At 40.8% G+C, this 15,369-nt stretch overlaps 1 protein-coding gene across 3 annotated transcripts in view; it reads left to right on the top strand.

The window, feature by feature from the left end:
• The window catches only part of lrch4 (leucine-rich repeats and calponin homology (CH) domain containing 4), a 45,616-nt gene extending 31,243 nt beyond the window's left edge, over nucleotides 1-14,373 (top strand). The window contains exons 10-19 of one of the 3 annotated variants that reach the window (XR_009920171.1): nucleotides 36-188; nucleotides 546-614; nucleotides 797-851; nucleotides 928-991; nucleotides 2,043-2,144; nucleotides 2,473-2,570; nucleotides 3,420-3,557; nucleotides 4,252-4,329; nucleotides 4,823-12,915; nucleotides 12,956-14,373. Coding sequence is in view for 2 of the 3 variants with exons in the window: in XM_062383640.1 (XP_062239624.1) it covers nucleotides 36-188; nucleotides 546-614; nucleotides 797-851; nucleotides 928-991; nucleotides 2,043-2,144; nucleotides 2,473-2,570; nucleotides 3,420-3,557; nucleotides 4,252-4,329; nucleotides 4,823-5,065 (1,000 nt within the window). In the remaining variant the exon portion in view is untranslated. Of the gene's footprint in view, nucleotides 1-35; nucleotides 189-545; nucleotides 615-796; nucleotides 852-927; nucleotides 992-2,042; nucleotides 2,145-2,472; nucleotides 2,571-3,419; nucleotides 3,558-4,251; nucleotides 4,330-4,822 lie in introns of all 3 variants that reach the window. The other 2 variants (XM_062383640.1, XM_062383642.1) reach the window with 2 other exon arrangements.
• Nucleotides 14,374-15,369: the final 996 nt, after the last annotated feature.

Genomic DNA, 15,369 nt, shown 5'->3' with positions numbered 1-15,369 from the left:
CTCTTTTGCTCCCTCTGTCCCTGTCTGCTCTGCAGGTCCAGCCTCCACGTGGAGGTGGTCCCCCCGTCGTCGCCCTCCTCATCTCCCCTATCCCCCTCCAGCCCCACCATGGAGGAACGCAGGAGGCCGGGAACCCTTCTCATCTGGCAGGAGAGAGAGCGGCTGCAGCAGCAGAGAGAGAAAGCCAGGTTAACCCTCACACTCACTGACTCTATTTTGATAAATACCAATGTTTCAGATGATGTCTTCAACTGTAAGACTAATGTTTAATGTGATGTCAGGATTGAAAGCTTCAGTTTACTGCAGGCAAAGAAGGAGGCTTCTTAGAGAAGGCTTAAAACGTATAAATGGATTGGACACAGACGTCACATGACATGAGCCACATGAACATGTGTCTGCATTTAGCAGATACGAGCTTCAAGAAGTTTTTATGTGTGGAGCAGTTTGTGCTCCTCTCATAAGAAGCAGCTCTCTGTCAGAGCCACTCCCTTCTGCCTCTCATATCTAATTATACGCTCTTCATGTCCGAAACTCTAATTTTGCAGTTTGCTGAAGCCATCGACCAAAACAGGAAGTCACGTGGCCACGGCACCGGAGGCAGGAAGTAGTTCAGCGTAAGTTAGGCCTGTTGAACATATTCAACACACAGCTGGGCGACAGACAAGTCACTGAGTGGTGGTCCCAGTTAGGCACATCTCATCAATTATCACATTTTCCTCAGTGTGTGCTGGGTTCAAATGAAGAGAGACATGAGGGTGTTATTTGAAGAATAAACTGTGTGTATGTCTCCCCCTAGTGGTACATCTCCAGAGAACAGCAGCTCCCTCGCAGGCCTGCGGCAGAGATGTGCAGTGAGTAGCATCCTTCATGTCTTCTGTGAATGCAGCTGACTCCTCTGTTACTTATGATTCGTCTCTTTTTTATTAGAGTGCTGAACAGATGGGCTCATTGTCTCCCTCAGTACTTCTACAGCGCTCCTCCAGTAGACCAGGTACAAAACAGACACACACACACACTCAAACAACTTGTATGAAGAGATGATCAGTGGTAAAATACTAAACTAGTAAACTCAGTGTTACAGGGGGACAGTAAAATGGGGAGAACTCAAATATTACTGTCTTTGATATCTCTCCCAGGCCATCCCACCTTTTTTGTTTTCTTCTTTTAAATCTCAACACAATAACTCACACAAACCGAATGCACACTTTCGGACAAGCAATCCTTAAAGACAAAAAGTGATTAGAGTATTCTGTCATACTTCATCAAGCTTGGCCGATCACTGTGAGTAGGTGGAATACATGTCAAATGGTTTCATATTTTTTAAATTAGCTAATAAGTGAAGTTAAACCAGTGAACTAATGTAAGCTGATGTTATACCCCCCTCCGATCATTAGATTCCTGATTGGCTGTAGGTTATAGACTTTGTAGGAGTCTGCATGTGGGCATTTTAGAACCAGTGGCATTCTTCCTTTTCCAAATAAGAGAATAACAAGAAGATCAATCAATTTTAAACCCGCTAAATAATTAGTAGTTGTGCCCAAATTGACATGGAACATGTGGAAAACTCACAGTACCCGAGGTCGTCTTTAAATATTCGGACAGATTCAAAGTTTTTGGCACTTAATTTAGGCTCTAAGTTAGTGTGAAAGTTTGTTTGTTACCTTGAAAACAGCTCAGTTTGAAGTAAAGATAATCCTTGGTCAAAGTGATCCAATTATTATCTTTTCTGAAGATTTCAACACCCTTTAAGTGGAATTATGATTTTATTATAGAATCTAAAATGCTGATGTACTCCCGCCTTAAATGTCACTAAAATACAAAAAAGTTTTTCTTCCACCGAGAGTTTTTTGAATGGATTTTCAGAGCTTAGAAACACTATCACACTTTAACCCGCTTACTGGCTTTAGACTAAATCTCAAAATAATTTACCCAAACTTCTCCTGTGCTGTTTTGACATATAAACACCATGGAATCCAGATATGTTCTTTGTGTGTGTATCTGTCCTCACACATTGGTAACCTTGGCCTGAATGTGTCCATCAGATGTCCTGCCCTCCCCGAAGACGTCTCCTCCACCGGGTCAGACCCATAAACCCAACAGCTTCCTGTTCCGCACTTCCTCCCGCAGCAATGTCAAACCCACAGGTACAAATGCTTGGATTGAACTTGCCTTTTTTAGTCATGGTAGATTTATATGATAATTTCTCAAAAACACCGGTAGAAATGCAGCTTTTTATGATAACATATGCAACAAATTTCTGCACTTAATGACCACATCGAGCAAGAATTAATAAAGAAATATATTTTCCAATGCACATGGAGGGAGAAATTTGAAGAAATGTATGATGTGGTTCCAAGACCAAAAGTTTCCATCCATTACGATTTCTAATTGTGATTTACTCTACACTCACAAACACACACACACAGGCTGCATCAGAAACGGTTCAGCACTGTTTACTGTCTGGTTTTTCAGGCTCCATCTTTACTCTGGGCGAGTCCGGCAGAAGTGAGTCTCGCACGACGCTGCGTTCTCCTAAAGAGGATAGACAAGACATCACACATCTACGCAAGGTAACACACGATATACCACACAGGTTTTGTATTGTATAGTGAGTTAATGCATTAACTTTTGCAAACCAGTAAGATTAGAGGCTACAGTTTATTGAGATTAACCAATCACTTGTGTATAGCAACTCACCTGTAATCATATGGTATAGATGACATCAAATGGCATTATTACAGCATATTTGTATTTCTTATTTGCAATGTCCGTTATACGTCCCTTTACCTGCCTGCATGGAATGGAATGGACTGTTTGCCCATGGTAATACATGCTGTAGCTTTCTTTCTGAAACTGTAAAAATGACCTATGATCAACCAGATTAGTTTTTTATCATTAATCTTCATAACATTTTACTAAATTGGCTTTATTACTGCTCACCAAATACCTCCTGAATTTCTTCATACATTTCATGTCGGCTATTTCAGAGAAGACATACAAATGATAACATTTATCAAAATGATCTGGTGGGACAGAGATTATTGTTTGCGGGCCACCTTTGACCCACAGAACACCAGAACACTGCAGGAGGTTGTCTGAGGACAGAGCCTACTGCCTCATCCCTTATGACTGCAAGGCACTGTTTGCCTGTTTATTCAAAGTTTATTAATATTGAATGTATCACATGTCCAGATTGCACCAAATGCGACACTTCCTCGGGCAAAACACGCCAAGTGTGAAGCTGACTAGCTAACGTGACATGCATGCATTCCACAGACACACTGAGATTTCTGTAATTAATCGATTTTTCCATACCATTACTGTGAAAATCCTGTTCGTTAATACTTTGTTTATGCTATAAAATACTTTTATTTTATTTTTAAATACACGTCATGACACACTCCGTCTTCTTTACGCAGACTGTGGAGTCTCGGCTGAAGATCAATTTACCGGAGGATCTGGGTGAGGCCTTATCCAACGGCACCATCCTCTGCCAGCTGGTTAACCAGATCCGACCACGCTCCGTATCAATCATCCACATTCCCTCCCCAGCAGTGGTGAGTGTGAAGAACTGATCAATTCTGTCCTCTCTGCTTGGAACTGATTGGCCGTTGATGATGTTCACCTCTTTGTCGGCTAATTCTGTTCACGACTGGTGTGTTGAGGAAAATTACTAAAACAACTAAAGTATTATACTGAGATTATCCAAAGTGCAGCCAGTGTGAGAGGAGCTGTGTTGAGTGTAATGACAGAAGATGTTTGAGCAGCTTTGTGGGCTGTTGTTTTAAGCCAATTAGCTATACTAGCTTTTGGAGTTTGTTTATCACCCAAAACCACAAAACATAAATATGACCCGGTAAATTGTTGTCTGTCTTAAGCGCCATTCGTTTTGACCAACAGTTTATGGTGGCATATACTGTGTTATAATGTATATAATAAAGTAAATCTGTTCACACCTGGTTTCAAAATGCTTCCAGAATGTGACCACTTTTGATCGGATCACCTCTGTTGTTCTGTGAAGAAAGATTTGACCAATAATGAAAAGCATCAATCATGGGTTTGCACCAAACTCATTTTAATAGGGAGGTGTCCCTCTTAAATAGGAAAAAAAATTAGGACTTAAAGGGCCTGATACTATCTGCAGATGAGGATGGAAAATTGACACCATCCAGATCCCGACAAAAAATCAATCATTTTAACTTTAAGGTCATATTACCCAAACGTGATCTTGCTGTACTTTTTTGTTTGCAGCCAAAACTTAGTTCAGCAAAGAGTCGACTCAACGTGGAAAACTTCATCACTGCTTGTCGCAAGCTGGGAGTCCCTGAGGTAAAGCAACCTATTATTATAATTCTCCCACTCTCCCCCTTTTAACACACCTCATTGACGTTTTGCCTATACTCAGATGTAATGCAAAGTTTAAAAAGGTAGTCCAGAGAGTTTTTCACCTGCTGTAAGCTCAGTTGTTTTGCTATATTGTCCTGTCAGGGTTGGACTGGGAACCGTTCAGGTTTCAGCCCAACCCTCACTCTGCTTTGTGTAATTCTACACTGTTTTGTCCCTCTCTTGTCTGCTTAGTTTTAACTATATGTATTTTCCTCCTCTCTCTCTCTGTGTGTGTGTGTGTGTGTGTGTGTGTGTGTGTGTGTGTGTGTGTGTGTGTGTGTGTGTGTGTGTGTGTGTGTGTGTGTGTGTGTGTGTGTGTGTGTGTGTGTGTGTGTGTGTGTGTGTGTGTGTGTGTGTGTGTGTGTGTGTGTGTGTGTGTGTGTGTGTGTGTGTGTGTGTGTGTGTGTGTGTGTGTGTGTGTGTGTGTCCTGTCCAGACCAATGTGTGTGCATGCTCTGATGTGCTTCTATGTAAGCTGCCCGTTGTGCTGCGCTGTGTGGCAGCCCTGCTGGCCGCGGAGGGGGGTGGAATGGCGAAGGACCACTCCCCTTGCCACTCCTCGCCTTTGTCTTCATCGCCCTCATCCTCGTCTTCGTCGCTGCTGTCCACAGATTTCCTGCTCTTCTACTGTGCGGTCATGGCCCTGCTCTACGTCGTCTACTGCTACCTTCTCACCTAGAGGAGACACACACAAAACAAAGAACTTGCATAGTCACAGCTCTACACACATAGTGAACACACACATACATGGAAATTGAAATGTGTGGGGCAGTCACAGTTGCTATGTGTGAGGCCAACACACAGCCGCTCTCCCAGCTGTCATCTCAGACAATACGCCGCACTGTGTGTGTGTTTTTTCAGTTTACACACGCTCTGTGACTATAGAGCAGATGTCTTAAGTCCCGAGAGTGTGTGTTGGGATGTTGAAGCCATATAGAGCATGCCGCAGAGCACCTTTTAATAGAATACACTACACACAGCTCCATTTCAACCTTTTAAGGAATAGAAAGCACTAATGTGATGGACAGATACTGTTCGAGAGTAGATGAGCAGTGAAATGCCTTAGTTTAGATTAGCCGTCACTCAGTCACACTGTAAAACTGAGGGTAGAGGTTCTCAGAGGCAAAAAGGATCTCAGTGGTCAGGACATGAATAGGCAGAGTGAAGGAAGCACAAACATTTACACAGAATGCCTTTAATGCATTTATACCAATGCCCCCTTGTTGATAAGCAGCAGATACAGTATATAACCTGATCAGGGCCAAATTATTCCCAGTTCATACTGGAAGATCCTCCTACACAACTAAAAATGTTGCACAATATCTACAACAACACATGGAGACATTCAAGTTAGTTTAGTTAATGTTGAGATCAGAGCCCTCAAACAAGCACAAGTTCTTGACTTTGGCTCAGTTCAAAGCTGGTGTTGACATCAGATCTAAGATGTTTTGTCAATGCTACCTGTGTACGTTCACACCTCAACTTAAAGCTGTTAATTGTACTTCATACACTGACACAAAAAAACAAATGCCAACAAATGCAGCAGCCATCGAGCACATATGAATCCATAGTTAGCTTTTATAGCTGCATTAACTATTATAACTTGCAGGCAATAGAGCAAGTTGCATTAACACAACCTGTGACCCATCACCTTTAAAAAGTGACACGTCACACCACACAGGGAAACTTACGCATTCATATGGAGTCAGTGTAACATCTGCTGTAAACATCTGCCTGCGGACGTGAGACTGAACCACTTGGGTCAAGTTGTTTGCAAAGAGCTAAAGACTTAATGCTTAAATTCACTTTTTAAAATTCCCACAATCATTTCATCCCTTGCTAATGTAAGAAATATTGATAAGTGCAGCTTTGAGGCTCAACACAGTTGTTGTGTAAACAGTATTTTTTATGTAAACTGCAGTTTGTTAAAAACTTGTGTTTGACTTTCAAAGCCTTTTCTATCAGATAAGATAACATCCTACTTACAAACCTAATGGCTGAGTTCTGGGATCGTGGCAGAATCATTAACCAAACACAGGCAGTCGGACCAGCGTGTAGAGCAGAGTTTGGAAACAGTGACAAATCTCAGGGGGTCAGCAGGATGCATCATTAGCTTATCTAAAAGATCCTGGTTCTAGTCAGTACTGACAGAACTGACAACATATCAGAGAAAAGTGTGGACGGCTGGATAGATATTTTTGAATTTTGTATTCTTCCACGTCACAAGACTGTTGTTCATCAGCTTTGCCCAGCAAACCACTGAGATCCCTTCTGCCCAGTTACAGCCTAAACTCCAGTCCGCATGTTTGTAGGCGTTCTACTCGTCCTGCCAGAGCAGCTGTTCAAGAACGCTGTTGAAGGATGAATAGTGAATGTGAATTTTTTTTTTTTGTTGCATCGAGGCAGGTGCAGGTTAGGTCAAATGGACCGTGGGTGTTTAGTTATGTTACGCTGCAATGGGACAGCGAGACAAATGATACAGTGCCTCTTACTGAATGAACACTGACCACTTGCAGACTGTACTTGTGTCTGCTGTGTTAACTGTGAGCAGCAGGGGGCAATGTCGCTTCATCAACCCTGCCCAAAGCTTCATGCGTCCTACCAGACGGTACAACCCCCCCAAACCCCCCCCCCAGGATGCTGCGTGCGTGTTAAATATATATTTTGTGGTTGTCACTGGTCCGTTTGACCAGCTGATTTCATATGTGTATAAATGTAAACAGGTTATTAAATTATTGCTTTTTTATTTATTTTATTCCGCAACTTTTTCTATTAGTTAAATTTGTCTCCGGTGAATAAGCAAGTGCGTCACTAATTTGGGTTCAGCCTGTACGCCAATAGTTCTTCAAGCCTGTTAAAGCTTCATTGAAATAAGTTTGTGCTATTAATCACACACACAAAGGTTAATTAGAAGTAATCAATATTCAATTATTCAGAGTTAAAATAATATTGATTGTTTAAAAGTTTTTGCCCTTCGTTTGATTTGTAAATAATTGATTCCCGAGAGGTTCGGAAACATTTCACAGAGCGTTAAATAACCTGCACTAATTCTGCCACATGCTGTGTTGCTCATGGCCGGTCAACTACACTCAGATTGTAATCTGATCACTCTTCTCCTTTGACTGATTTGGGCTTTAAAAGATGATGATGTAAATAAGCGCAAGATCGTTAAGGTTCAAGCTGTTGAAGCGAGTCTAAACGGAGTTGTCGTAAAAAGTGAAGTAAATAATATATTGAAGGCTTTTCTTCTGGAGCTGTATGTGTGTGAGAGAGCAACATCACTATATCAGCCAACCTTTCTCCCTGTTTTCTTTTAAGACTGATTGGATTAAAAATATGGAGCCCCAACGTGTTAAATATATATTCCTAATACTTAAGTAAATTATTATTTGATTGAATTTTTTGATAATCTGGCAAACTAAAAATATATTCAGACTAAAGTCGTTATTATATGAATTTATGTGATTATTTTAGTTTTCACAATGACTGAATTGGACTGATCTCTTGCAGCCAACTGATGTCCATGTCCTGGGGGGGGGGGGGGGGGGGGGGAGGAATCCACACCTTTTCTCAAACCCCTGACTCCTTCATGCATTACTGAAGTCACTTTCACTGTCTCTAACTTCCTGAAATTCTTAAACTGCACTTGAACCCCAAAACGTCCAAGTCTGTGAATTTCTGTTTGTAGCTGGTCCTTACCCCCTGATTTGACCAATCGAACAATGTTATCAGAAGGAGCAGGACTGGACGTTTTTTCATTCAAAGACAGGGATCTAGTCAGTGCACTAAATGACATGCCCCTGAAGGCAACCCACATTATCCGACCTCTCTTTTTTAGCTCGAGAGACAACGTCGTCCTGAAATAACAAACTTGCTGTATCAGTAAATAATCTCAGTGCACAAAAACAGTAGATAACCTCTTTTATTTAGATCAATAAGGCTTCACATGCTAGTGAGGCAGTCTTGTTACTCAGTAGGACAATGGAAGTCAACATTTGTTACCTTCCTGTTGGCTTAATGTCTTCATTATTTTGTCTTTTCTCTGAAGAAAGAGGTAAATCTGGAGTAATTCACCAAGCGTGCAAACCCAATGCAGCTGGTTGGATGGTGATCTGTAGTTAGCATCTCCATCTTTGTTAAGCTACGTCAAAACAGTGACCAGTTAACCCACTAAATTTACGGTATTGATTCAGATAACAGGAGCTAAATGGCTAATTTTTGTAGCAGTTTCTGAGCTTACATGCTTAAAGGCCCGATGAAATAAAAGACACAACATTTTCAATCCTGTGGTATTAGCTAATTATTCATTTATCTCTTATTTGCCAAATATGGAGGAAAAAAACAATAGCATCGCATTGAACATCAAATTCTGCCAGTTATGTAAGTGGTGTCAAAGGACTTACTTTTGAAAACTTCAGTAGTGGTATAAACAAACAATCAAATGTGACAATATAAAAAATAATTGAACTAGCATTTCATGTAGGTTCCTTTATTTATAATTGTGTGTATATATATATATATATATATATATTTCAATTTATTTGTTTATTTATTTAATATTGAACATGCTGGGGCCCCAGATTTACAAAAGACTTCCTGTTGATATTTAAATATCCTTTTGCTTCTTGATTCACTCATTTAATATCCTTTACAGCACTATTTTTGTCCACCGTCCATTTCATGTTCACATCTCTGCTGTCTCAAGGTCAGAATGTCCACTGTAAAAACTTCCCTTCCCGTGTCTGAGGTTTTTTATTACTCTGCTGTTTAGACGAATTTATACTGTTTCAATTCAAATGTATATTTTATAAATGAAACTGACTAAGCAGCACACGGTAACTCATTCACTGGCTTAGACCAAGCTATATTCTTAAATATGTTAGGGGAACAGAAATACTGTTGTGTTTTATATTTATATGATACTCTTGTATAATTGAGAAACTTTTTTGAGTTTATATAAATCTATATGTAAAGCTTTTTTTTTGTTCATCCCGCTGTAAAGAAATTATTAAAACTGAAAACTTTGACCATATGCTGTTTCTCTGCTTGCTCGCTGTCTTGCTTTTGCATAATCTGCCAGAAAGTGTTATGTGTGATCAGGGTATCTGCAGCTGCCTGAACATCCTAGTTTGACAACAGAAAAAATCTAAACGTTGGAGATTGAACGTGGCAGTATTCGATATTTTTTTGTTCCGGTCGTCAAATCCCATGAGCCAAGCCAACAATGAATGCATCACACTGACGAGTGTTCTCTGTACTCAAGCTCCTTTGTTGTCCTGCTGCTCACCACACCCACCAGAGCACCAAATGTAGATTGAGCCGACGCTTAATATAGTTTCCAATTCCAGTGTCCTCTTGAATTTGAAAATTACTCATCCTTTATATTTGTTGTATTTCTTTCAAACATTTCTTTCACGTTTATATGATGTTTTCTCGCATGACATCTCCGTTGCTTCGTTGTGGAACCAACACATGTGTTATAACATGGAAACGCGTGTTTCGAGTCCTGATTGACATTCAACTAAGCACAAAGAAAAGGAAGTTATAATGTTTGAAATGGTAGAAAAAGTTGAAATAGGACCTTTAGCTATTACTGGAGGACAAAGAGCAAATCTTCTCTTCATCAAGAACTTCAGTCAAAGCTCTGCTGGAAGTCCTTGGGAAGTAGAAACCTCACATGTTTTTATTTTTGTTTTCTTTCTAACTCCGAGATCCATCGTTCAAATGTGTGGTATCCCCTACCCAAGCTTATCTCACAACTAAAATCGAATTCAGTGTGATTCATGAAAAACTGTGTCAGACAAATAAAATAAAAGAATAAGACCTTGAATTTGTAGACAAAAAATATTTGTTTACTGCCACGTTTACCATTTTGCTTATCAATAGTTAGTTGATTTGGTCCTGATTGGTCCTTATTGGCGAATGTGGCAATGCAGATATCCTGATGTGACTCCTCTGTGCCCCGTGCTTTAATCTGGTCCGAAGCTCCTCTGTGCTCTGCAGACAGGAGGTTTACCATCATAAATTCCAGCTGGCCCATGTCGGAGCAGGTGAGTGTGTTGGGTGAAGGTCAGAGAAAAGGCAGCATCGGCCCGTGTAGGTTTGTACAGCACCATTCACCAGCAGGCGACTCCATAAACTGCAGTGTCGCCTTTTTTTTCCATCTCCCCTCTCTACATCACTTCATTCTGCAGTGTGTCCGCTGCCCACACACTCACACCCACCCCCCTCCACGTCTGGATTATCATGCATATTATCAGACTCTAAGGTTAATCAGTAATCACTAGAGAGTCAGAAGCACTAATTATGAAGAGTGAAAATTGGAATTCTTTGAGATATTACTGGGAAATGTCAGTTTGGTGGGTGGGTGAGCTCCTCTGGCAGGTTCCAGGGGTCGCTGAGGACAATCCAGGGGCCCCGTCTCACTCAATGAGGAATAAAGAGGTGCACCAGACGTCACTCGTTACAGGAGGTGCATCAAGATTCATTTCAAAAGCTGGCATTTGATGAAACAACTACCATGAAAGAATTATTTTTGCCATTCGCTGTCAAAACACTTTGCCGGCAAAGAAAAGAATAACAACACATCCTTCAGAGAGATTTAAAATAAAATTACTCGCATTCAATTCTCAAGGCCAATGTATTTACCCGAGAACCATTTAATGATGCACAGTCCAAGTCTTATGGCATCACAGTAGGCAACCAGATTAAGCTACCGGGGGGCGAGGACTTTACTTTGCCCTTTATTAACATATATATATATATATAGATATATGTGTCAGTGCATATATATTTTAGTATCAGAATTTTAAACATTGCACATCAAACAGCCACATCACCATATTGTATTAGTGATTTACTGACCTCTAGTGTCACCATGACATTGACATTTTGTGACATATCTTTTACAGCGCTACGATCCCTTCTCTGTCATCTCATATCTCGTCATCTAAACATCTTTTACAGACATGAATGTTTTCAAGGGGATTAACTTTAGGCTGTCAGTCAGGACTGGCTCATGTGCTCTGGGAGCGTAACTTTGACAAGATGGGATGTATAGGTTGCATTGCATTTATGATTCATAATATATTGAATTTTTTTAAATAAACTGTTGATAGATAGATAGATGGATACTTTATTGATCCTAAGGGACATTTAGGAATCCAGTATCTCATAAAACAGTCAAACACGAGAGCATAAGAATAATAAAAGGACAAAATGAGTCATGAACAAGTAAGGTTAAATGTATTCTAATGGCGGTATTAACAATACAATATTTGAAGTATAATGTGATTGAAAGACACAAGTAACCGCAGCAGAGTAGTGAAGTAATACGAATACAGATTTAAAGATAAGTTATACAAAGTAGTGCATTAGACTAACATAGCCTGTAAAATGATGATACAGCAGATTTAAGTGTATTTAAAAAATCAACAGTTGTAATTACCATTTGACTGCCATAGAGGAAACAATTATTAGAAGCGCATACAACTGTACAGCCAAATATGTACACGTACACATATATATTTATACACATATAGAGCCACACACATACGTACAAACAAACCTCTACCCATTGAAATACTGTCACAAATGCAAATTTAAAGAAACGCCTCCTCCCCCACACAGTGTCATCACTTCCTCTGACTGATGAAGAATGCTCAGGTCAAAAATGAGTTGAACAACAGTGGCAATTTTTGATGTCACCGATGAGAATAATGACAGCGGGTCCAATAAGTAATCTCATGCAAATAGGCGCTTCTCAAGCTGTCAATCAAACCCACCTCACAGGGGCTTCACCTCAATCTCTCACCGTGTTAGAAACACAAACTCAGCTGGATGAGGATAGACTGCATCATTTCAGCCTGGCTGCTTCGTATTAGCCCGAATTGATCAAGCTGTGTTTGAGGAACAGGCCCCAGGGACGGCTCAGGCTGCTCGTTAAACATCACACCTCCTCTGTTTCATAACATAAGTGAGCATGCGGTTGTTTTACTTCGACCCGCCTGGTTGCCTGTGCTGAGGAAGAAGTGGAAATAAGTCAGAATAAATGGCTTTTCATTTCAGGCCTGGAGGCAGGGTGTGTGTGGATGTTTCTATATAGCCACTGTATATAAGATTGAAATGAGATGCTTTAAACAGAATGCCATTGAGCCTGTCTTATAAATGTGTTAACTCTTTCAGCAGCCAGTTGCCCTTTATGTTCACACATCAAGAGCACCGCCATTCCAGTTCACATCCACACTGTAGCTCTACCTAGATATTCAATGTTAAAATGAAACCCAGCAGGTCTTTACTTAAGGGTTCAGTGGACTGAGTCCAGCAACAGGTCTTTACTTCAGGGTTCAGTGGACTGAGTCCTACAGCAGGTCTTTACTTAAGGATTCAGTGGACTGAGTCCTGCAGCAGGTCTTTACTTCAGGGTTCAGGGGACTGAGTCCAGCAGCAGGTCTTTACTTCAGGGTTCTGTAGACTGAGTCCTACAGCAGGTCTTTACTTCAGGGTTATGTAGACTGAGTCCAGTAGCAGGTCTTTACTTCAGGGTTCTGTGGACCGAGTCCTGCAGCAGGTCTTTACTTCAGGGTTCTGTGGACTGAGTCCTGCAGCAGGTGAATGAAAGTGTAAATGTACCCAAGATACTTACATGATTCTAGCTGTTTTGGTTTGTATCTTTATTGTTGAATGCACTTTTTGGAAGTTGCTTTGGATAAGAAGCTAATGATATATGAATTAGATAAAGACTTTAATCCCATCAATCAACCACCTTCATACTACGAGGTAGCTAGCAGCCGTTACCCAGTGAACAGAGATCTGCAGGAAGCAGTCCTCTCCTCAGTCCCCACGCTATTCCAGACACCTGTGGCTGAAGATGAGATCACGTAATAAGTAAGAAAACCCAATAATGCAGTCTTGCCCAAGGACATTTCAGCCCCCTCTGAGCCAAACGTATCCCTGAATGCTGATGGGGGTGATCTTATTCTTCAATAGTCGATATTATCTAAATGCTGTATTGCCTAATTACACTCTCGTTCAATTGACCGCTGTAGCCAATGCAGCTCAGAACCCAAAAGCTTTACTTAGAAGGCAAAGTATCTTTCTGTCTCTGGATTTCCAAGTGATATTTGTCAATATATAACTGCAGATGAATTATACTTCTTGCAAAGATCCAATGATAAAAGAGCCACAATATGTAAATGGAGTGAATATTGTGAGAAAATCAAGAAACTAGACTGACAAAACTATAACTTTATGAAGTTTATTTTTATCCATGCTGAAGGGGCTGTCTGAAACTTCTCCAAAGTTCCCGACACAGCAGAGCAACAGGCCCGGAGACAGATTCCAGGAGACTATAGAAAACTTTATAGGAAACCTCCTGGAGAGCTCACGCTGTTAGCATGAATTAAAAACATACAGGGGCCCAGCGACACGTAATGTCTGGCCTCGCTGTCAACACCACCAAAGTTCACAAACTTGAAGATATGCATTGGAGCTATTGCGTTGACCTCGTCTCGCACTCCATAAGTTGAGCAGCACACCCAGAGGCAACGGGAATATGATGTAAAAGCCACACAATGGTTATTTCAATTTCAATGGAACCAATATATAGGTGTATTATAAGACAATTGTAAAAACAGCAGAGTTTAGCTTGTTTACTGTCATTATTAGAATTATAATCTGTAGACTGACCGCACAGTGCAGAAACCTGCCTGTTCATTACCTGCATCCACTCAGTCCTTTCTCTGTCCCTCCCCAGGATTCCTTGTGTTCCCCCCAGCTCATCAGGGAGGATGAAGGGCTGAGTCGGCTGGCCCAGACCATCCAGGCGTTGGTCGACCTGGCTCCGTGACAGGAGGGATTTAACAGCTTACTCCCATAGACAGCCACTTTGTTTTTAATTTGCTTCATATTGTATTTACAGTTACGCATGCCGTGTCCTTCTTCCACACATCAAAACACGGATGGGGTTCAATTAAAAATTGTAAATGATTCAAGAGTCTCGTTTGTATTTTTCTTGCAAAGAGTCAAAGGTTTGAGATTGATAATAATAAAAGAAAAATAGCTTGGCACAGTCAGTACCGTGTAAAATATCCTAAGTTGGCTTTTACTTGAAAAAGGTATGCAAAAATAATTGCCTAATGAAGTAAAATAAACCTGAGGTGAAGAGTTCACTTTTTCTACTGTATGTTTTTAACAATGCGAGCAGTTAAGGTGTTTTATTGTTGTTTACTTCAGGTAAGTGGACAGGAAGTCATTAGGGTTAGGCTATATAAACTCAATATACTATGCTATGCCCATGCATGAGTAAGTGAAACCCAATATTCTTAATAAGATACAATTACTTACTGTAGCCAGCTCAAGGCCTAACGAGACACTGAATAGTTTTAGTTTTATATACCATCAAAGTAGCTCATGCTTCTATAATTTCGACTGAAGGATAGTACTGACTGCATATATAGTCTAATAGTGCCACAACCTTAGGGGTGGAGGAGGTTGTTTGGCACTGGAAAGTGAAGAAGCAAATTCTTCGGCTGCGTGAAAAACTGTGCTGTGCGTTAAGAAAAGATGTACTACAACTAAAAGGCAAACACCGACCCAGAGAAATCCAACAAAACCAAAATAATACCAAGGCTAAAAAAGGCCAAAACCTGTAAATTCTGCAGCCTTGCATCCAAAGCTGCCAGCTCCCCTCCCCCCCTGCTCCACTGACTGGCATCAACCACCGGCCTGGAACCAACCACCTGCCCTGGTAAGTACAGGGTGAGCTAAGCACAAAGATAAGTGAAGAAACCACGTCAACATTTTGAACACATGGTTAGGTTAGGATTCTGGGTTACTGCTGACCTTGCAACTCTTTCAACATGCATAATTAAATAAGATAAATGATATAGAAAATGTCACACTTCACCCGTCCTCTGTCACCTTGAGTTTGCTCAGCAGAGTCTTTCTCAGAGACCTAATCGTTCAAATCTCTTCTCACTCTTC

This window comes from Platichthys flesus, chromosome 24 (assembly GCF_949316205.1).
Source record: "Platichthys flesus chromosome 24, fPlaFle2.1, whole genome shotgun sequence".
Classification (NCBI taxonomy): Eukaryota; Metazoa; Chordata; class Actinopteri; order Pleuronectiformes; family Pleuronectidae; genus Platichthys; species Platichthys flesus.
The sequence above is the reverse complement of the archived record's forward strand: the minus strand, read 5'-3'. Positions and strand labels throughout refer to the sequence as shown.